The 24,192-nt window shown below is 38.3% G+C and overlaps 2 protein-coding genes across 2 annotated transcripts; both read left to right on the top strand.

Moving 5' to 3' along the window:
* Nucleotides 1-9,719: 9,719 nt before the first annotated feature.
* LOC129766909 (lipase 1-like) lies at nucleotides 9,720-11,076 on the top strand. Its single transcript, XM_055767508.1, has 3 exons — nucleotides 9,720-9,850; nucleotides 9,919-10,482; nucleotides 10,543-11,076. Exons 1-3 carry the CDS (start codon nucleotides 9,758-9,760, stop codon nucleotides 11,074-11,076), a joined length of 1,191 nt encoding a protein of 396 aa, XP_055623483.1. The 5' UTR covers nucleotides 9,720-9,757.
* Nucleotides 11,077-11,343: 267 nt separating this feature from the next.
* On the top strand, nucleotides 11,344-22,964 carry LOC129766908 (uncharacterized). Its single transcript, XM_055767506.1, has 3 exons — nucleotides 11,344-11,537; nucleotides 20,684-20,882; nucleotides 20,958-22,964. The coding sequence occupies exons 1-3, from the start codon at nucleotides 11,344-11,346 to the stop codon at nucleotides 22,962-22,964; spliced, it is 2,400 nt and encodes a 799-aa protein (XP_055623481.1).
* Nucleotides 22,965-24,192: the final 1,228 nt, after the last annotated feature.

Genomic DNA, 24,192 nt, shown 5'->3' with positions numbered 1-24,192 from the left:
CTTTATCGCTGATCGCTTGCCCTAATGGAACTACCGCGATATTTTTGGCTGGCAATCCAACCCATAAACGAGGTCAATTGTATGGACCTTTCAAGAAACATACCGAACAATAACACCCACACACACACACAACATATCGCGGGCCTGTGGCTTTCCCTCGCACTGCTGGGCGCAATTTCGTGGAGGCCAAAAATTTCACGCTACAGATATGAAACGATGATAAGTTGAAACATCTCATTACTCAAACCAACACCCAAAACAAACACACCTAAATTACAGATTCCGCACTGCTCAGCTGGGTCGGCGAAAATAAGCGCCAAGTGGCAGCAGAATGGGCCACGATATGCGTCGGTAGGTTCGAGTTACTTGTAAATTAGATAAACCAACAGAGGGCCGAATTCTGTCTGGCACACTCCACGCATAAACGGCACTGATGGTGCTGGAGTTTCTTTTTAATTTTTTGCTGAATTGTATACGAAAATCAGTTCTTTTTAAAGCAAGGAAAATGAATAAGAATCGATACTCAAAAATGTTTAAATAGCCACAGTTTCACACCCTTTACTGCTGAAAGTAACGAAATTATCCTCTGCTAAAGTAGTTAAATATCTTTCCTGTCATAATCACGCCGTGTCGTCGAAATAAGTTCCCATTCGGCTTGACGAATCTAATCTGTTGTTTTCCATAAACCGCTGCTTGCTTGTTTCTCAGGACAACCGAAAGCGAAATTTTCCGCTCTTGAGGTCTCACCGATGACACTGGCAGTATAAATGAAACTGTATACTTCACGCAACTGTACTCAGCGATAACTAACAATTGACAATGAGAAGAACACAAGGTGGGAAAAAACTAACCTACTCGAGATGTCGAACTTAATATGCCCGCTTGTTTTAACAGAGTTTTTGTTATTGATTCACCACCCAAAGGCATCCGAAGGCTCATTCTTCGCTCATTATTAGTACGAAGGAATTCGCATTGATAAAGTGACATTGACATTGACTAGCTGTGTTGCAGAATGTAGTTAGAAGTCAACCCTTTCAGTGTGTACTACAAAATAACAGAATAAGCAATGCTAATGATATCTTCGAGATGCACAAAAAAAGTCAGATTGTCATCAATTTTTTTTTATTAATCCGTTTAAAAAAAATGTAAAAGGCTTAGTTACATAAGTTTAAAGAAGCCAAACTCTTAACTATATTTCTACTAGCATATATTAACATGTTTCCTTAATTTTATGATTAATAAAATAGGAAACCGATTACTCGCGGTCGACTCGAGTTTAGATGAGATGTAAGGAGATGTGTGTTCACACGCACATTCACATTCTCATTCACACTGACACTTCACACTCAATTCATAAAACTATCCTTACATCTAATATGTATTTACAATTTAACTTATTCTAATGTTAGTAGGAAGAGAAGAAATCAGGTGAAAAACGAAGTGTCCAGATCTCAACGGTGTTCAAACAGTTCGACAAGTAATATGCAAATATCGTTTTCAACATATAAACATGGTCGGCCATGTGTATTGTGCTTTAAAAGAATCCGAAATTTACTATGTACACATCTCCGTAATATACCTGCCGAAAAATATGGGTCTAACGGTATCAAAATCAGCTATGATGATTTGCTGGTTTGATGGTTTGATGGTAGCTCCCACTTTTATTCAGGAGCGTGTAAATCAGAAGTACTTAAATTATTTTGGGCAAGAAACCCGTATAGCCAAAATTAGTGGTTAATATCGACCACTTTGAGAATCCCTGGTGAAAATAAACAAAGAGTACTACCTACAACTCGCAACCATGGTCATTTATTTCCTTGTGCCAAACAGCTTTTCTTCGTATCCACATTGGTTGCGCGTTCGCTTAGTAAGCGATCGATCGTGAGTTCAAAACTCAGGACTCTTTGTACTATTCTGTAAACTACGTTCACGCAACAATCATCATCGATGGAGATCGATCCACGGTCGAAATAAGATCGATTCATCAAACTTATTACAACTGCTCTGCTCTGCAAGAAACATCGATCTGTTGATGTTGATCATCTCAACTGTCTCCGCTGTTCGGTGGTCTGACTGAACAATAGAACAGAAGGAATACTCTTACGCCTAAAAATGGCAACTGTGTAATGCGCGGTACGACAAAATATATGATATGTACACAATTAAAATCCGGCTCTGTAAGAGCTAAAATGCGGATGAGCCTAAATAAATAAATAAATAAATGTAATAAAAAAAATAATAAGGCATTTTAGTTTGGACCCATTTAAAAAACCTTTGTTTGACATTTGGGAAAAAGTACCCATGGGAGTTGCGCGTATGGTTAGCAATGACTTCGAAAAGCATAATTAAACACAAAGGCGAGAAGTTTGAACTGAATTAATCAAAATAAAAGAGATGGATTTAAATCGTGCCACTGGGCAAAATGGCCCACTTGATTTACAATTTCTCGGAAACCACCAACAATATAAATACAATTAATATGGGCAATCCTGATAATTGATAAAAGAATCCTTCTATCCTAGTTCGACATTTGTAACATGCTTTCAAAACATAAATATTTTTTCTCCCGAAACGGTCTTCGTTACAATTTTCTGTATAATTTCCATAATGTTTTGTTAATTGAACCGATTCAAAGGTGATCAATTTAAACCGGATTCATTGTGATCTATAACGGGGTACTAATTTGGTTTTGAGGGTTTTTTTCGGTTTTATTCCATGTTTTCCATTTCGTTTTTTTTCTCCATGTTGCCATGTACATTAGGGTGTCAAAGAATGTATGGGAAAAAATCGACCCTAAAATTTCAAAAAGTTACCCTATACAAAATGTTTATCACCTCGAAAATACATCCTATGCCGGATTTCAGCTCAATCGGAATTAAGGGAGAGTGGCGCAAAGCGCTCAAAGATTGAGTCTTTTGAAAATCGAAAAATTTTTGATGCCATATGTCTTAAAATTGCATGAAACATCGAAATCATCTGAAAAATTTTTTTTGTCAAAAATCGGCACTCTGGGAGTTTTTTTTTCAGAGAACGAAACGAAAAGTATGGTTTTGGTTGCCTATAAAAATAGTTATCTCGATTTTTCATTCGGAACTTGAGACGAAATATTGATTTGCACGGTGATATACCCTATGCAAGATATTAGCTAAATCGGACTTTATTTACTGGTGTCGTAGACGTTAAAATTTGAGTTTTTTGAAAACCGAAAAATCACCGGAAATCGGGACTTTAAAAAAAAATTGGTGGCAAACGTCTTAAAATTGCATGACACGACGAGATTTACAGTTATCCCAAAAAAAAATTGTTTGTCAAAAATCGATTTTTCAGGCGAAAAAATGACCAAGCGCCAAAAAAACTTTTTTTTACAAAAAAAAATTCGAGATAATTGTAAATCTCGACGAATAATACAATTTTAAGACATTTGGCATCAATTTTTTTATACCCCGATCTTCGGTGATTTTTCGTTTTTTCAAAAAAACTCAAATTTTAAAGTTTGTGACACCATTAAATGAAGCCCGAGTGAGCTATTAATTTTCATAGGGTATATTATCGTGCAAATCAACATTTCGTAGCAAGTTACGAATGAAAAATCGAGATAACTATTTTTATTGGCATCCAAAACCATACTTTTCGTTTTGAACTCCGAAAAAAACAAACTAAGTTCCAGAATGCCGATTTTTGCCAAAAAAAATTTTTCGATATGACACTAGATCTCAACGTTTCATTTGGCCTCAAAATTTTTTTTTCGAAAACCCCGTTTTCCTTTACTCCTCCCTTGGGTGATTTTTCGATTTTCAAAAAACTCAAACTTTGACCGCTTTGCGCCATTCTCCCTTAAGTCCGATTGAGCTGAAATTCGGCATAGGGTGTTTTTTTCGAGGTGATGAACATTTTGTATGACGTAACTTTTTGAACTTAGAGATGACCATTTTCATTGGCACCCTAATGTACATTGTTCCGTGAGTGTTCCGTCATGAATCAACAATTTTTACCTGCCTCTATTAAACTACTTAAACTATCCAGGGCAACCACAAAATTTTACAAAAAAGTTATTGATAAAATTTCGATGCATTCCAAAATAAAATATAAAATGATGATCAAATGAATTGAATGAAAAAATCGTAGTCCTGCGTCAACAATGCAATAATGTGCTTGACACATCCCCTATATCGTAAAGGATGTACATTTCGTTACAAAAAATATTGGAACTTGTTAAAGGCCAGCTGTTGCAACACCTCAATGGTAAATCTCTGATATCACCAGAACTATTGGAATATTGGGAAGGTCATGCTTGTGAAACCGCATTGAACTTGATGTTAGCAAAATGGAATGAAAAACTGGAAGGTAAGGGACTATTGTTACTGTTCTGTTCTGATCTAAAGCGTGCCTTCATAACAATTTCTAAGCCCTTGTATGTTGAACTCGATTAAGCACTTAAGAAATATTTTAAGCTATTTATATGATTGAATTCAAAGGACTGCCTTCAACGACTTCGTTTTCAGTCCCGTAGGGAATGATCTTGGAGTACCTCTGGAAAGGGTCCCGTTTTCATTATTTTTTTTTTGTTCTATATTATAGTGACTTCCAACACATTTCGACTGGTTCGTCACTTTTACTTCCATTTTTGGAAGAATGTCGGGAGTGTGTTTTTATTATGTACATTAATGTCCTGCGACGAGTTTTACGATTTTGTGATATTATCCGTACTTCAGATGATACTGTACTATTCATTGTAGCTGAAAATGTATATTTGGGCGTTTTGCACATGGATAGAGATTTGGTTCTTTGAGTAGATAGTTGAAATATTAACATAAAAACATTAGATTAATTAGACTCCTTAGTTATACTGTTTGAACAGTAGATCACTGGCGTCATCCAATGTTCAGGCCGGATACTTTTCACTGGCATAAAGGGTGTGTCACATCAAATTGCATCACGGAAAAAACGCTGTAGAAATTTAATTTTTAGGAATTATATCTTCAGCTTTCGCTTATAATCAGATAAGAGTGTATAGATCACGTTGGCCATGCTTCACTGTCAATTTTTCGTAAATTTGGAAAAATGTCGTCGAACGAAAAAGAGCGTCGTGAATTAATCCTGTGCACTCATTTCGAGAATCCGGAGTTGTCACATCGGACCATCGGTAAGATGCTGGGAATCGTCCAATCCACGGTCAGCAGAGTACTAAAACGATACTTCGAGAACCTAACCATCGACCGGAAGGTGAAGAACGGCAAAAATGGATGCTCCGTCAGTGAAAAAGATCACAAGCGCGTAGTTAAGCAGTTTGACGTGATCCGAGAAGTTCGGTCCGGGATGTCACCAATAAGCTGAATTTGCCAAGTTCATTCGTCCAGCGGACCAAGCAGCGGGAGGGCCTGCGTACATACAAGGTTCAGAAGGCTCCTAACCGCGACGAAAGGCAAACCATTGTGGGGAAGACGCGAGCCCGGAAACTGTACACCGAAATGCTGACGAAGCCGCATTGCCTGGTAATGGACGACGAAACCTACGTCAAAGCGGACTTTCGTCAGCTGCCGGGCCTGTTGTTCTTCTCCGCAGAGGACAAATTCAGCGTTCCGGAGGAGATTCGCAAGCAGAAACTATCCAAGTTTGCCAAAAAGTACATGGTGTGGCAAGCGATCTGCTCTTGCGGAAAGCGGAGCGCCGCCTTCGTGATGACCGGCACGGTAAACGGGCAGGTTTACCTTAAGGAGTGCCTACAGAAGCGCTTACTACCACTATTGAAGCAGCACGAGGGCCCGACCATCTTCTGGCCGGATCTCGCTTCGTGCCACTATTCAAAGGACGTGTTGGAGTGGTACGAAGCCAACGGGGTCACCTTCGTGACAAAGGAAATGAACCCGCCCAACGCGCCGGAGCTTCGCCCAATAGAGAAATATTGGGCGATTATGAAGCAGGCCCTCCGGAAGAACCCAAAGGTTGTCAAATCGGAGGCGGACTTCAAGAGAAAATGGATTTCTGTTAAAAAAAAACTACAACCTGACGTTGTACAGAATCTTATGGACGGGGTAAAGAGGAAGGTCCGAGCATACGGGCTTGGGCTCGAAGTATGAATAAAAAGAAAATGCCAAAAGTTGTTTAATAGTTTTTATTTTACTGTATAAAATTTTCAAAAGGATCGGTCTACTGGGCGAATTTCTACAGCGTTTTTTCCGTGATGCAATTTTATGTGACACACCCTTTATATTTTCACGGATTTTAAGTTTCCCAACATTTTTTTATGTTTGGCAAAAGATAGTTCTCTTTGGGTTCCTTGGGATAGGAATTCAATTCAAGTTATTGCGAATGCATTCAAGTTATTGCGATCGATTTGTAACATAAAGCACCCTGTCATGGCAATGTTTCAATGCTTCTATAAGGTAAATGATTTTGATTTGTCCAGTCGAAAATATGATAAGGTTTGCCCACTTTTTTTCTAATTCAGCGCTCCTGTGTCAAATAAGGTATTTGAATGTTTCAAAATATATAAATAAAATTAGGTTTATAGTATACAGTAGTTTTATAGTATACTAGCTGACCCGGCAAATTTCGTCCCGCCTAAAATTTATCTTTTGTTATCAATACCTTCAAACATTCACGTTTTCTTACTAAGCGCAAGTTCATGAGTCCAATCGCAGAACTGTTCATTGATTGATCTTCTAATCGACCCTGTTGAATTTACCTTTTACTAAAAAATTCCTAGTACTTCTACCGAAACTCAGATTATTTTCAGACACAATTCTCGTTCAAGATTTCTCAACCACTTGCAAATAACATGTTTTTCCGTTACAAGGAATAAATGTTTGTTACAGAAAATATGATAGAATAGAGGCAGACCCCTCCCCACTTGGTGAGGAGGGAGCTCACCATACAACTCACCATAGAAACGTTTCGTGTCCCCTAAAATCTTCACACCATAGTATCTATTCACCATAGAAACGTTTCGTGCCCCCTAAAATCTTCACATGCCAAATTTGGCTCCATTTGCTTGATTAGTTCTCGAGTTATGCAGAAAGTTGTGTTTCATTTGTATGGGAGACCCCCTAAGAGAGAGGGGAGGAGTGTCGAACCACCTTAGAAATGTTTCTTCTCCAACCTCCACATGCCAAATTCAGTTCCGTTTGCTTGATTAATTCTAGAATTATGCGGAAATGTATGCTTCAGTTGTATGGCAGCACCTCTACCCTTCCGTCCTCCACCCCCGAGTAATGCAGAAATTTGTGTTTCATTTGTATGGCAGCCTCCCCTTAGGGGGGTGAGGGGTTGTAGTGTCTAACCACCATAGAATTATTTATTGCACCCTAGAACCTCCACATGTCAAAATTCGCCTAATTTGCTTGATTAATTCTCGAGTAATTCAGTAATTTGGGTTTCATTTGTATGGCAGCCTCCCCTTAGAGAGGGGGGTGGAGAGTCTAACCATCATAGAAACATTGAGTGCACCCTATAAACTCAATATGACCAATTTGGATTCATTTTCTTGATTAATTCTCGAGTGATGCAGAAATTTGTATTTCATTTGTATGGCAGCCCCCCCTTAGAGAGGGGGAAGGGGTCTCAAACTATCACGAAGATCTTCCCCGGCCCCTAAAACCCCTACATACCAATTTACATGTTGAACGGTTCTGTGGTTTCCGAGTCCGTAAGAATCAGACAGACAGACAGACAGACAGAAATCCCTTTATATGTATATATACTAGCTAACCCGGCAAACTTCGTCCCGCCCATTTACTTGATTAATTCTCGAGTAATGCAGAAATTTGTGTTTCATTTGTATGGCAGCCCCCCCTTTGAGTGGGGGAAGGACTGTCTAACCATCATAGAAACATTTATTGCACCCTAAAACTTTCACATGCCAACTTTGGTTTCTTTTGATTGATTAATTTCCGAGTAATGCAAAAAATTGTGTTTCATTTGTATGGCAGCCCCCTCTAAGAGAGGGGGAAGGAGTATTTTATCACCATAGAAACATTTATTGCATCCTAAAACCTCCACATGCCAAATTTGGTTTCATTTGCTTGATTAATTATCGAGTAATGCAGAAATTCGTGTTTCATTTGTATGGCAGCCCCCCCTTTGAGTTGGGGAAGGACTGTCTAACCATCATAGAAACATTTATTGCACCCTAAAACTTTCACATGCCAACTTTGGTTTCGTTTGCTTGGTTAATTTCCGAGTAATGCAGAAATTTGTGTTTCATTTGTATGGCAGCGCCCCCTTAGAGAGGGGGGAGGGGTCTCAAAATATCACGAAAACCTTCCCCGGCCCCAAAAACCCCTACATACCAATTTTCACGTCGATCGGTTCAGTAGTTTCCGAGTCTATAAGAATCAGACAGACAGACAGACATCACTCCATTTTTATATATATAGAGAATAGATAGATTATATACCGTTCCGAATCATATTTCGGACGCTTAAGGCATATGATACAGAAAACAGATCTAAACTTTATGCACAGGTATTATTTGGTAGATATTTTCAATAAATTAGTTCAATATGCTTTCAAGCTTTCTATTTTGGTACCTATTTGATTGAAAACATAATAAAATCATCGAATAAAATGCTTTTCAAATGAAGCGAATAAGAATCAAACTTCGAACACTAAATCAAATTTCGGACAGATTGAATTCAAATTCCGGACACTTTATTTTGCAATTTTATGGACGAAATAATTTTTTATACTTGATTATATTTTATAGTCAACTGCGAAACACTTACCAAGCAATCACCGTAAACTGTTTATGATGATGAGAACTGATGAAACACGGGAGAAATTTAAATATTTATGAACGTGTAAATTCTACGTGCTCAGGCAAAACAAACGTCAAACACAAACGATAATGAGTGGTGCTGTTGATTTTTTTTCCTACTATGTGGTAATTCAAATGTTATTCTCAAATGAAGTGATAGTGAAACCAAGGGGTCAGTCTAAAGAAGCAATTGTGATATTAAATTTATAGTTATATTATCAATGCATGAAGCATTTCAAGATATTAGAACAAAGTGTCCGAAATATGATGTTGTCCGAACAATGATTCAGGACGATATAGATTTTTACGGATTCACATGTTTTAAAGGATTATAAAATACACCTTCTATTTGTGTCAATGCGCCCTTCATCTACTTGAGAATTCGAATGTTTTCATTCAAAAATGGTGATTTCTAAAACAGGACAAACCATGATAATTTTTTGGACAAACGATGATCAGAGGTGGTCAAACCATGATCATAATTCCTCTTTAAGGAAAATCGTTAAAAAACATAAAAATTTGAACAATTTCAACAACTATTGGCCACTAGAGACTTGGGGCTTTTCAACAAACCCAAACTCGTATCGATTACGTGTGATTTTCATGAAGAAAAATCGATTTGCATTTACTAGTTGCGCAAAAACACCCCAAATCGGACAGACCAAGATCATTCACCCTATGTGTACCTAAGCAAGACAAAAAATTTTGACTTATTATAGATCCACCGACGTAATCAGTGAGTTAATCTGACAATTGAGTGTTTAAACAACATTCAATCAGACATAACCAAGCACATTAACTATCATTGACTATCTAATTCGATTGTGGGTGAGGTGTTTTAATAACATGATTTGTATCAAAAACACTGATTTCTAACAAAAAAAAACAATTTTGTAATTCGAGCTTCGAAAGGGTTAAACTGTATTAGCCCGCATACCGACAATGCTCTATAAATATGCGTAAGGTGAAACTAATAACTGTTCGGCAATAACATAATCGATAATGATAAAGATTCACGCACTAGTAGCGCTACCTTTCGTAACCCAGGTGGTGTCACATTTCCTGGTCGACGATGAAGATGGACGCTTCACAACAGTAAGCTTGCGCTGAACTCCAACTCTTTACTACCAAATAAGAATAGTTAATAGTTCATAACTTTTCAGCCTCAAATCACACAAAAATACGGCTATCAAACGGAAATACACCACACGGAAACCAGCGATGGGTACATCCTAGAGATGCATCGATTATCCGGATCTCCCTCCAGTGGTCCCTTCGATCGAGAGAAGCCACCGGTTTTGATGATGCACGGCTTGATGGGATCTTCGGCCGATTGGATCCTTATTGGACCCCAGAATGCACTAGCCTATCTTCTATCGGACCGTGGCTACGACGTTTGGCTTGGTAATGCCCGAGGCAATCGCTACTGTCGGAAGCATGCATATTTGGATGTCGATACGAGACGGTTTTGGGACTTCTCTTGGCACGAAATAGGAACGTTCGATGTTCCAGCAATGATTGATTACGTTTCAGAGGCACGGCGTGTCCCAAAGCTGCACTACATCGGTCATTCTCAGGGAACTACGGCGTTTTTCGTGATGACAACGATGTTGCCACAGTACAACGAAAAGATCGTGAAAATGCAAGCCTTAGCACCCGCTGCCTACCTGTACCACTTGAATAATCCAGTATTGCGTTTTCTTGCAACACATTTGAATACTGCAGAGGTAATAGTTGTCCAGATAATGCAATAATGTGTATGATGATTTTTTATTCCTTTTTTGCAGAGCGTTGCGAGCATGCTGGGGATCAATCAGTTCATGCCGGCGCCCAATATGATGAATCAATTGGCTAGCGCATTTTGCCCGTATATTTTCAATGGACAGTATTGTGTAAGTACAATGTTCCTGCTGTCCGCAGGGAAGTATCAGAATCTTGATCCGAAAATTATACCAGTGCTGATCGGTCACATTCCTGCCGGGGCATCCGTCAAGCAATTCGTACATTATGGCCAGGAAGTACTGTCCGGACATTTCCGTCAATTTGACTATGGGGTGGAAAATAATACGAGAATTTATCGCTCCCCTGTCCCACCAGATTACAACTTAACCAACGTCCGTGCTCCAGTTGTGATACACTACGGGCTCCAGGACCAACTGACACGTCCGGCAGATGTCGTGAGGCTGGCCCGAGAGCTTCCGAATCTCGTTGAATTAAATCAGCATTCCGATCCGTCCTTCAATCATATGGACTTTCTGCTGGCAACGAGTGTCAAGGATACTCTGTACAACCGCATTATCGACAGCATGAAGGGGGAATAGTTGAAGCGAACGACCCGCAGCTCTGACACTTGCGTTCACGAACACAAAGCGATTGTCCGTGGCTCATGTTCGAGATCAGGGCTGCATCAGCTATACATTTGATAATATTCCTGTGGAAATATGTCGATTCTCCTTTCAATCCAACCGAAGTTAAACAAAATACCACCACAATTTCCACCCCCGCACCGTGGAGTCGACAGACAGAAACGAACAATAACGTAGAAAACAAAGGTAAAATACGCAGAAAAAGTGCTAATTATTTAACAGATGAAAGAACATCCGTTGCGGAACACGGAAAGTTGCTTTAAATCCTCGCCGCCGTTCGTTTGGGTCTCCGCCGTCCATTTCAAACCCGAGGGCACTTTTCTCACCTTTTCCCACATGGCCGAGCACACGGTGCGCTGTGAAGGCGCGCTATCGCAAATACCATCATTTTTCTTTAATATCGCGACGAAATGCAGGTGAGTCTCCAAACGTTCCGTTCCCGTCCCGTCCCCAGCTCGGCTTTAATCAAAATTAATGTGTAGAAAAAAAGTGAATAAGTCGTAGAATGACAGTGAAGACTGCGGCGAAAGCCTTCGGGGAAGGAAAGAAAACATAATTTACAGTTTACAAGCCTTAATTAGTGGTGATATAGTGGCAGATAAGGGTAAACTTTTCTATTCATCGGTGCGTATGTTGATGTGTTGGCTGCGGATGGATTTTTTTTTGTTTTGTTCATCAAGTCATTAGAATAAAAATAAAAATTGAAGCTCAATGACCGCTGAGTGAACACAGCGAAGAGTGAACAACTTAACGGTTTCAAGCTGAGTTTGATGGGTTCTCGGCAAAAACAAACACTATTAGTTTCGTTCAAATTCGATTTGAATCTATTTGTATGTAGTTTATATAGAATAGTAGGGGCCAAAATAGCTTTATGTCTAGATACAAGGGGAAACCTCAACTGATAGCTTAGACAAACATATAGCAAATGTTTCTATGGAGGCAACTTTGGGAAATGCAGAATATTCAGAGGGTGCACAAATTCGATTTTTGAAAAGTCAGGTTTTTGAGAATTTAAATTAACGAATTCCTTATGGCTCAAAATCTGGGTGTTTTTTTTTAATTCTGAAAAAATATAGCAATAAGCCATAGAAGAACCGACATGCGTCGGATGATGGACACTTCTACACGGAAAGAGTTTTTCTAATAAATGGTCATGTTTTCTTTGAAAAAATTATAACTAACTACAAATCAAGAATGCGATGTAAAGCGATGTAATGCGACGTTCATCTTTTTAGTCTTTTTCAGGTTTTTGGACTAAAAAAGACCGAGTGGGTAATGTTGGGGTAAGTTTTTGGAAAACTTTGAAGGAAAATGGGAAAATTTTGAAAATTAAAATTCCCATTTGTTTTACAATTACAAAGTTATAAGCGTTGTTGATCCATTCGATGTTTGCGCTAATGAAATTGATCTTTGTTCGAAAGTGGAAATGTATTTTGAAATAACGTGAAATAACGCACTCCTATGTCTTCTAGATATATAAATAAAAATGGATTGCCAAATGAACTGCTAAGTGCTAAGAACCGTCCGATTTGAGCGGTCTTTATTTTGCTGCATTCAAAGTTATGGTAAGATCAAAATAGATTTTTTTTTGAAAAACTTAGGGAAAATTCAAAAATAATTGATTCTCTGATGTGACAATGACAGCGTAGTTATCCAATTGGATTTCGCGTTTGCAGTATTAAACGTCGTGTTCCGTTGGTGTGAAGCTGAAATGGCAATGGATTCTCAGGCGGAATAACGCGCTTTGAAAACAAAAATTCTGAATGGAAATTTCCTTTTCTGTATCCAACATGTTTGCTAAGTAACGGAGAAACATGTTATTTGCAGATGAATCATGAGTCTTGAACGAAAATTGTGTCTTACAATAAATTCATATTATAATGACGAGTTTCAGTAGAAGTGCTAGGAAATAGTTAACAGTATAAGTAAATTGTTAAGGGCCAATTAGAAAATCAATCAATGAAGAGTTCTGTGGTTAAACCAATCAATTTTAGGCGGGGCGAAGTTCGCCGGATCAGCTAGTAAATAATATAATCCAAATTAACTCTCAGCTTTAACACATGGTGTTTGCTAGTCGCTGTCGAAAATGAAACTGGTTGAAGAAGAGAGCGAGAAAGCATTGAATCGTAAAGGTTCTGAGCTTTTGCAGTTCATTCGCATCTAGCCTTAAAAGAGACCAATTTTAAAAACATAACCTCAACCATCAGCCTTGAGAAGGGATCTTTCGGACACCATCGCCGCCGCCGACTGGTTGCTAGCTGAATAACTGAATCGTAATTGCTGCTAGCAATTGAAACCATGGAGCAAAATAATTGATAAAAAAAAGAAATTTAAAAATATATGTACAACCATTCCATGCCAAACCGATATAGTGGTTCTCAGATTTTCGTGAAAAGTGGTAGTTTTGTTCCTTTTCACAAAATATTAGGCCCATATTTTAATTTTTTTCATTAGGGTGCCCATTTTCATTTTAGGGTGGTGCGAAAAAAACATTTTTTCCACTTTTTTCCAAAAAAGGTCATTACCTTTTTTCAAAAATTCATTACTTTTGAACTACTGAGTCGATTCAGATGATCGACATATTAGTTAAAATACAATTAGTTGATACTTTTTAGAAAAATATAACACTTGCCAAAAATGTTGATTTTGTTTATGTAAATATTGATTGTATTTGTTTTTTTGTACATAACCTGAAAACAAGAAAAATCACATCTCTGATTTTCAGGTATATTATGTAAAAAATCCTCAGCTATTGAGAAAAAATATAAAAAAATATATCACCCTCTAGACCAAAGCCATGAAAACCACAAAAAAACAAATACAATCAATAATTACGGAAACTAAAACCAAATTTTTGAATAATAAGTGTAATATTTTTCCAAAAAAGACTAAGTAAATGGCTTTAATTTGATATGTCGATCATCTGAATCGGTTCAGTAGTGGAAAAAAGGCAAAAAAATTGATTAATATTAATATTTAATATTAATATTTAATATTAATATTTAATATTAATATTTTGCGATAAAGAACCATCAGAACCACCACTACCACTTGTCACAAAAATCCGAGATCCACTATATCGGTTCGGCATGGAATGGTTGCATATTGTTGTTGTTTTATGCGTTGAAAACTGAAGTGGTAACCATAATGATATATCTATATCTATAATGATATATCGGATATCTGTTTACGACATCAGCTTTTGTGAAATTGGAAGATCCACTTCAGGAAAATATAAGTGATGTTACATAATCAAGATTTCCAAATCTAAAATAGAACTCACGGAGTCACAAAATCCGCTACATTTCAATTATATTTCAACCAGAAAAGTGAAGTTCATAGAACATTTTTGCTGCAGGATAAAGTTTTGACACATTTACCTTCTTCAGTCAAATTCTACAATCTAAAATCAATCAAGTTCTCGTTCAGATTCATATAAAATTTATGTTACAATGCAACAACGTTTCATTACATTTTATTTTTTTCAAACATGAATTGAATTTCTTCTCGTTCGTTTCATTGTGACGTTGGAGTTGCACTTGATCGTGCGTTTGGTTGCGGACTGTTTTGATTGACTTATTATGGAAGACACCGGATCGAGAGTGGGTTTGGTTTTCTTTATGTCTTTTTGGAAAGAGTGGTTCCGCTGGATGCTTGTCCGTCGTACCGAGTGATGACTCCACCAATATTTGTTGGTGGTCGTTTAGTGTACTGAAAAATTTGATTTAAAAATTATCCATTCCTCCTGAATTATAACTCAGAAAAGAAAGTTTGAAAGATTATTTTCCGATCCGTTTTATGAGAAAACAATTCGAGAATGTATGCTATTTTGTTCAGAAAAATCCGCATAATATTTTTGCTTAATCGCAAACTCCCGTGAGTGTGGTATATATCAATGATAATGATAATGATAAGAGTGCGGATCGGGACGACCGTGTTGTGTTAAAATGGAAGTAAAATATTTGCGGATCACGACGACCCTATGAAAAATGATAATGATAAGAGTGCGGATCGGGACGACAGTGCAGAACAAGTACGGCTCGAGACGACCGAATGGAGAACGAAACAAAAAAAAATAATTTAATGTTTCCTAAAGAAAGTGCGGATCGGGACGACCGTGCAGTAAACATAAATAGAATGGGCAAAAAAATTAAGGCTCGAAACTAAAATAACAAAACGTTATTGTATTGAACATTCGTTTCTTAATCTCGGAACCATAAGCAGACATGCTATCACTGGTTCAAATTTCGTTGCTCAAATTCAAATGCCCCACTTTGATAGCCATGTATAACCAAATTCTTAGCGGAATAAGTTTGAAATTGGTATATTAAATTTTCCATAGAATTCCGTTTGTTTACTTAAGGGGGGACCCCTGTCTGGAAGGTATAAAAATATTGAATTTTAGCGATTTTTTTCCTATGTTAGGAATAAAGTAAAGTGTTGGGATATTTTAATTATTGTTTAAGATTATTACGCTGCTGACAGCTGAATGCGTAGATGCTGTCTGAAAATCGGTACCCTACTGGTGGTATTGGAAGCAACGGGGTGTCGCAGAACGAATTCCATTAAATATTTTGATACTTTAGGACAATACCTAAAGCGTTACATAGGGGATTTTGAAAATTCGGAAAATTGTTAAAATGGCCATTTTTGTTAAAAATTAGTTATTTTTCATGAAAAATGTTTAAAAGCTCATAATAAATCGAAAAATTAGAAATAAAAAAAACGGCTATGTAACGCTTTAGATAATCATTTTTATATGCTGAAAAAAAAATCAGCCAAATCGATCGAGTAGATCCTGAGATATTGAAAAAAAATTTTAAAAAACCATTTTTGTCACATTCCAGACCGGGGTCCCCCCTTAATCATCGAACAACAGGAGCAAGGAACGAGAATATTTTAACAACCGGCTTATCATATGTTCATATAATAAGCAAAGCACAGACCACACTGATACATCCGTAATTTCTCAAACAGTAATATAATTAAAGCGATTAAAAACTTGAAACATTTTAACAGACTCAAACTATGGCACAACTATTACAAAAGAAATACGGCCATCTTAAAACATTTCCGGAATAATTAGCAAATTAATGCATATCTCGAAATTCGAGTTCTCCCCTTCAAAGCAGTTCCCGTCGGCTCCGATGCTCTCTTCATTCCGATAGCATTTTTTTCCGTTATTGACTCCACAAACTCGAAACAAATCTCGTAGTGTTTCTTCAACTAATATGGGTAAATAGGATGTTTTATTTCGAATGATATTCGTGTTTTTTCTGGATTAGTCGAAAATTAAGAATGCTTCCAACGCAAAGAAGTTTAGATCCGTCTAATACTCACGCTTTCAAACATCACCCTCCGATAACGCGGTTTTTTTTTCTAATTTCACTGTTTCAATTCGTTCCAATGCCCAAATAGTGATCGAAACCCGATTATTTCATTTTTTCTCCAGCGGTTCCAGCCAATCAACTGCAATGATGAGTTGTGCACGCAATCAATTGCCCGAAGAATGGAATTCAAAGCATCCGGAGTAAAAGAGATGCAACTTGAGGTAACGACCAATCCGCTGCGAAGAATTACGTTTTCCTCACCGAAAGATTACTCTTCTGTCGCATTTCAGGCATACCATTGGTTTGATGCAATCCGTCCGTTTTTTTATGTCCGCAATGGAATGTCGCAGAGGATAGCGCATGAAAGCAGTGCAATTCGAAACACGCTAGGAATGCTGTGCCGACTGAGGAATTCAGAATATCTTTGGTGGCTTAGTCATCTTCTAAGCCATCCCAAGCGTGCATCATCACTCTCGACATCTGTGTCCACAAAACATGGTTGATTGACCCCGCCGGGTAGTGGTGAGGTGATACTGATCAAAATGTTTAACCGCATAGGCATAGTCTGGAATGGACTCGTTCGAATAGTGCACATAAATAGTTAGAGCCTTGTTCTGAAATGCCGCCAAAGGTTTACCCAATTCAATCATGTTCGGTTTCACGGTTGTATTCGTTACGGCAAAAAAAAAAACAGAAACCCTCTCATGCTGTGGCGGAAGCAAAATCAAACGCAGGATGCCGAATGCGAGCATAATTGAGAAGATTTATCTTGGAAGAGCCCATTTGATGTTTCTTGCTACTGATTTATGCAGCATTTTGAGTTGTTTGAGAAAGCTTGAGGGTGTACAGTGTTTTTTAATTGATTTTCTTGTGTATAACGATTTAGTTTTGTTGATATCTTGAGAACAGGTCGGAAGGGATTTGAAAGTGTTTAATTATCGATTATATCAATTATCCACCGGGTGTTAAGGGAGGAACGAGACAGATTATGTCATTATTTCCACTACCAGTCAATTTCTGACAATATTCTCAGCGGACACTGTAAACCATAAATTTAACAAAAGAGTATTCAAGCTGTGCACATGATATAAAATTTAAGCTAAAAGATCACGTAAGTCCCCTGAACACTACAACATCGTAATGTAAAATTTTACTTATTTCATATTATCCGATTGAATCCGATTATTTTGACAGATTATAAAGAGACAAGAAAACGACGTGCCAGAGAAATGTCCAAAGTATCCGAATATCTGAAGTCTTGCAGCAGCAAAAAGAGATATATATACACTGAAGTCGCTTTTTACGCGGTTTTTTTATACGCGGTTTTTGGAATTTACGCGGATTTCGGTATTTACGAGTTTGTTTTACGCGGATTTCAGTATTTACGCGGTTTTTTACCCGGATTTCGGTATTTATGCGTTTTTTTACGCGGATTTCGGAATTTACGCAGTTTTTTTGCGCGGGTTTCAGTGTTTACGCCATTTTTTTAACGCGAACTTCGAAATTTACGCGGTTTTATTTACGCGGCACGCATTAACCTCGTAAAATTCAATATGTTAATTGATGTGACTTTTCGCGAAATAATTTAGTATTGTATCACTGGCAATGAAGGTATGGAAAAAAAAATATGAACCGACCATGTACATTGGCCCAAAAAATAACCTGTGCAAAATTTCAGCTCAATCGGACATGATTTAGGGGTGCCTCAAAGCTCTCAAAGTTTTGATTTTTTTAACCTCGAAAATCTTCCAAGGAGGGAGTAAGGGAAATTTAGAAAATCGAAATTTTTTTTTCGATGACAAATGACTTAAAAATGCATAAGATCTGATGTTATCTCGTAAAAAATTTTTGGCCGAAAATCGTCTTTTTGGGACTTAGTCTGAGTGGCCAAAAATCAAAACTTTGAGTGCTTTGAGGCGCCCCTAAATCATGTCCGATTGAGCTGAAAATTTGCAGAGGTCATTTTTTAGGGTCAATAAACAAAACGTATATGGTCGGTTCTTTAAATTCGATAATTATTTTTTTCCATACCTTCATTGTCTCTCAGGCTAAATCCCAAAAGATAGATTTTTGGCCAAACTTTTTTTTTTCGAGATGACACCAGATCTCAACGTTTTATGCATTTTTAAGTAATTTGGCATCGAAAAAAAATCGATTTTCTAAATTTCTTTTACTTTCCCCTTGGAAGATTTTCAAAACTTTGAGCGCTTTGAGGCACCCCTAAATCATGCCCGATTGAGCTGAATCTTTGCACAGATCAGTTTTTTGGGCCAATAAACAAAACGTACATGGTCGGATTTTGAAATTCTATGATGAAATTTTTCCCATACATCCATTGTCACCCTTATATATTGAGTTGGGGAAAAAGAAATGTCGTATATTGTCAATATATGGCGACACTTAAACATATCTTGTGTTGTACTTATCGCATCGGGTCATACTATACTATGATGTGTTATAGTCAATCTGTGCTACAAGTGTCCTTTTGACAGTGTTGTGATTGTCCTTTTCAGTCTCAAGTTATACCGCGTCGAAGATGGAGTCCACCAAGCAAGAAATTCGCCATATTTCACGTTTTTACTACCTGTGAGGTAAAACTGCAACGAAGGTAGCCGAAAAAATTCGTGTAGTTTATGGACCCGATACTGTAACGATTCGCACAGCAAGGCATTGGATTGATCGATTTCGTTCAGGTGTAGTGGCTGTCGAAGATACACCCCGTACTGGAAGGTCAATTCACCTGGAAACCGATAAAATCGTTGAAATCATCCAAGTAGACCGGCATGTGAGTACTCGCTCGATTGGCCAATAACTGGGTATAGACCATAAAACCATTTGGAACCATTTGCAGAAGATTGGATTCCAAAAAAAAAGCTGAATGTATGGATGCCACACGAGTTTACGCAAAAAAATCTTGTAGACCGAATCAACGCCTGCGATGCACTGCTGAGATGGTGACTGGTAATGAAAAGTGGATCACGTACGACAACCTAAAGCGAAAAAAGTCGTGGTCGAAGCGCGGTGAGCCGGTCCAAACCATCGCTAAGCCCGGATTGACGGCCAGGGAGGTTTTTCTGTGTGTTTGGTGGGATTGGAAGGGAATCATCCACCATGAGCTGCTCAACTATGGCCAGACCCCCAACTCGGTTCTCTACTGTGAGCAGCTTGACCGTTTGAAGCAGGCGATTGACCAGAAGCAGCCAGAAATGATCAATAGGAATTCCACCAGGACAACGCTCGACCTCACACATCTTGGATGACCCGCCAGAAGTTACGGGTGCTCGGATGGGATCTCCTATTGCACCCAAGTCCGGACCTGGCTCCAAGTGATTATCATCTCTTCCGGTCCATGCAAAACGCTCTTGGTGATACTAAGTTGTCCTCAAAAGAGGCTTGCGAAAACTGGCTGTCTGAGTTTTTTGCAAATAAGGAGGGGGGTTTTATAAGGGGGGGATAATGAAGTTGCCTTTTAAATAGCAACAAGTTTGCGAACAAAACGGCGCATATTTAACTTAAATTGGATAATTTTAAGTATGTTAAATAAAGCGTCAAATTTCGATCAGAAATACGACATTTCTTTTTCCCCAACCCTATATATACACTCAGAAAACGCGAAAAAGAAGTGAAAAGTATATTATATCTTTCGGAAAATTCAAGATTCAAGATCAAGATTTCGAAGGGACGCGATTGGTGGTATTGTTCAGTAACAAACTTCACTTTGGAGAAATTTAATAAAAAAAATGATTTTTGTTGTGAATGACAAAAAAGATGTTGATTTGAGTAACGATTTCCCTACTTGAAATCGGGAGTGGCGGTTTGAATTTCATGAAGTGCTGTTATAAATCTTTCAAAAACACTCCAAACATGTCAGGGACAAACGAGGAATTCAGATTTAGAGAAAAAGCCAAACAAAAAGCCGTATTCATATGGTTTGTAGACTACTATTTGAATTTATGAGGATAACATCAGTGTGGGACATTTTTTAGAACTGTCGAATCTGTTTACTTGTTTTATCACTGTGTCAACTCATCGCTGAGATATGCGTCAGATTCTCACAGGGTTGATGTCACAAACTCTATCATGTGCTTATTATAGCTTTTTATTTTGATTTGATTTGATTTGATTTTGAGTGATATGCAGGCTACAACCTCAAAGTGCTTTCGCCTTTATGGCGGATTGATTACAAAGAAGAGAATGTTACAATTGCACATTCAATTCCTTACCCGTTATAGAAGGAAAGGCCTTGTACAAAAATTTATCAGCATAAAACCGTCTATCACCAGTGAAGCAAGTGAAAAGGCAGCCAACAGTGCTAAGAAAATCTGGCTTGCCGAAGAAATTAAGTTTAAGCACAAGCAGGTGTCTATGGCCAATTATATCCTCTCCATATGCAATTACTTAAAGAAAGCGAGTACCATTCTACCGCCGAGTGTATTGTGCGTAAATGTGAAGAAGGGAAGAAAGAGTGTTGGCAAAAAGTTCTAAGTGGTTTAAATCGGAGCCTAGAGAAAACTCGAAGACGCACAGGGTTTGAGAGAAACGAGTGGCCCGCCCCAAGCGATCGAGAATTTCGTAGTGAATCTCTCATCCACGCAGTTCACACAACCAGAGTTTGATCTGCTTAACAGAGGGTTAAATTATGCGGTCTCCCCCCAGCGTGCTCCGCTTTCTGATATAGTGAATAACATCGAAAGTGCTATTCAGTATGACCAACAAGGGTACAAATCGGCAACTCGTTACAATGTTAAACAGTGCGTTTTACGGGCGGCCGAAAAACAAAACAACATCATCGAGCGTCCTAATTTCGAAACCTGGTGCACGATTAGAATGCTGAAAAGTCGTGATGTTATTTACTCTCGTGCTGATAAGGGGAATGCTGTGGTGATTATGGATAAAAAAGATTACGATTCACGTGTCCTTGACATCATCGATGCTGGTCCATATGAAGAGTGCAAATTTAAGAATGGAAAACAAAAAGATCCCCTCAATGGCATGATCGAGGAAGCAAACTCTGTCAGACACAATGTAGCACGGCTGATGGGTGAGGACAAGCTCGAAAGAAAATTTCATGTACCCAACCCGATGGTGGCATTACTGTACTGTCTACCGAAGATCCACAAAAACCCTGTGGGAATGCGGCCCATCTCCTCAAACATAAGAACACCCACGGAAAAAATGGCCGGGTGGTTAGTAGAGGAGATGAAGGAATATCCCGTGACCCACGGAAAAAGCGTTAAAAATTCGGTGGATTTTGTCAAACAGCTCGAAGGATTTAAGGTAAGACGCGGGGAAATATTAGTATCGTTCGACGTTGCAGCCCTTTTCCCTAGCGTACCCGTCGTAGAAGCTTTAAAAAGCCTACGACGACACTTGGAACGAAGTCGTGCGCCACATCATCACATTGAGGCTTACCTTCTTGTTTCCGAAGTGTGTATGAGGCAGAATTTTTTCACATTCAGGGGAAAAATGTACAAGCAAACGTTTGGTTTGAGCATGGGTAGTAAACTTTCACCTCTTCTGGCGAATGTCTTCATGAGCAACTTTGAGGTTGAAATTGCAAAAGAAAAACTCTTCCCTCGAACATGGAGACGATACGTAGACGACATTTTCACATCGGTGAAAGAGCGCTACCTAGGCAAAACGCTCGACATGCTGAATTCTCGTCACGATTCGATCACATTTACTTGTGAAAAAGAGGTGGATGGAAAATTACCTTTCCTGGACTTGGAGATTACCAGGAAAGAAGACAACACCCTGAAATTTGGAATCTACCGCAAACCAACTTCCATTGACCGTTTTATAACGAGCGATTCCAACCATTTTGGTGCGCAAAAACAAGCCACCTTCCATTCCATGGCACATCGCCTTTACAATGTTCCCATGGAAGAAGAAGAGTTTGCGAAAGAAGAAGAAAATATTTACAAAGCGGCCACAGTAAATGGGTACGGGAAGGAATTCGTGGAAAGGATTCTTCGAAAACACAAACGCAAAAAATACTTACTAGACATCACAACACTACAACCGGAGATAGACGACATAAAGAGAATTACTCTGCCATTCTACCCCAAAATAACGAATCCGATCAAAAAAACACTTAAAAAACAAGCACTACACATAGTGTATAAAAGTGAAAATACCCTTCGTGATTTGCTATGTAACCTGAAGGACAAGATTTCTCCCGATGAGCAATCCGGGATTTATGAAATACCGTGCCGAGATTGTCCTGCTGTATATATCGGGCAAACTCGTCGAAAAGTTAAGGTACGCATAAGGGAGCATAGAACGGCAGTAGATAACAGCAAACCAAATGACTCAGCAGTAGCGGTACACACCACCAGCCTTGACCACAACATCGATTGGACGAAAGCAAAGCTGATAAAATACGTCCGAAAGTCAACACAACTTAACGCATGGGAATCAATGTTCATCAGCAACTCCCAGAAGCCGCTGATGAACGAAGATGATCCCCCCATCACATCATGTTTGTTCAACTTAACGGAGCTGAGAATTTAGTAACTTAACTCTTCAATCTTCGGACGACTGCACAACACGCACGAAGACAACGAGTAATCAGTCGGACATTGTCCCGTAGATGGGCAGCTTCGCGCCCAAAACCGGTCGACACTTAAGGTAATTTTTAAACCGTTTAATAGTAAAAACAATAAGTGTTTGTCTTGTCTCGCGTCGCGTCTTAGTGAATGCTTATTATAGTGTTGTGAACCACATTTATGCGAACTGCGATGGGCTGACCACAGCCTAAAAAGTTTTATGCGATCAGTGATTTCAGAATTCTGTGTCATCTGTACTTCTGGTATGATGTACTCGTGAAGTGGATCTAACGCGGAAATATTGGCAAACTAAAGCATTTTTTCTGGGTAAGGTTATGACTAGACTCAATGCACTGGTAATTTTCCATGCTGTTGAAGGGAACAGTCTCTTTGAAAGTCGTTCAAATGGCTTTATTAAACACCTTCCGGACCCAGAATAACAATGGAGTAGAAAAATAGGATGGGATTGATCGCTTCCATCGGAAATTACAAAGGTTGTCAATATCATCTATGGAAGAAGCCGAAGTTTTTTGAGCAATTCGAGCTGGACACATGGTAGCATCTGACAGTCATATCAAGTGATACCAAGATTACATGGACATTATGAAGGTCTCTGAAATTAACCTGGACGATGTCAATCACTGAACTGCATTGGATGTGTCACAATTCATCGTGTAGTAAGACTTTCAAGAAACACTTCCAAATCGTACAGTAAGTTTGAAACTAAGTTTGAGTTTGAATAAAATAAGTAAAAAAAGCTTTTTAAGTTAAACGGTTTAATTGTGATTAAACATAATAATGTACTAAAAGCTAGAAAATTATTATGCAAGTAGCAGTTAGCAGTTATCACACCTCTCCTTCATTAGTCTAGGGCATTGATAAGACTAAAATACAATCGTGGGACATATGAGGAAGTCGCTAATTGTGGATAATATAAATCCAAGGTGCCCCACGATTTTATTTTAGTCTTATCAATGCTCTAGACTAATTGCCTAATTATTTTCTAGCTTTCAGTACATTATTATGTTGAATCTTAATTAAACCGTTTAACTTAAAATTTTTTTTTACTTATTGTATTTTCTAGTTTTTAGTACATTACTTGTTTCATTAGAATATTTCTCTACAATAGAACCATTGTACTGTATGTATTTTATCAGTCGCAGAAAATACATAGTGTGTTCTCCAAGTCAAGT

This window comes from Toxorhynchites rutilus, chromosome 2 (assembly GCF_029784135.1).
Source record: "Toxorhynchites rutilus septentrionalis strain SRP chromosome 2, ASM2978413v1, whole genome shotgun sequence".
In the NCBI taxonomy this organism is placed as follows: Eukaryota; Metazoa; Arthropoda; class Insecta; order Diptera; family Culicidae; genus Toxorhynchites; species Toxorhynchites rutilus.
The sequence above is the reverse complement of the archived record's forward strand: the minus strand, read 5'-3'. Positions and strand labels throughout refer to the sequence as shown.

Bases quoted from the DNA above. Each gene is read 5' to 3' on its own strand.
- LOC129766908 (XM_055767506.1), top strand. From the start codon at position 11,344: ATGAAAGAACATCCGTTGCGGAACACGGAAAGTTGCTTTAAATCCTCG. The intron at 11,538-20,683 runs GTGAGTCTCCAA...TACCCGTTATAG, and splicing joins AATATCGCGACGAAATGCAG to AAGGAAAGGCCTTGTACAAA. The intron at 20,883-20,957 runs GTATTGTGCGTA...ATCGGAGCCTAG, and splicing joins GTACCATTCTACCGCCGAGT to AGAAAACTCGAAGACGCACA.
- LOC129766909 (XM_055767508.1), top strand. From the start codon at position 9,758: ATGATAAAGATTCACGCACTAGTAGCGCTACCTTTCGTAACCCAGGTG. The intron at 9,851-9,918 runs GTAAGCTTGCGC...ATAACTTTTCAG, and splicing joins AAGATGGACGCTTCACAACA to CCTCAAATCACACAAAAATA. The intron at 10,483-10,542 runs GTAATAGTTGTC...CCTTTTTTGCAG, and splicing joins CACATTTGAATACTGCAGAG to AGCGTTGCGAGCATGCTGGG.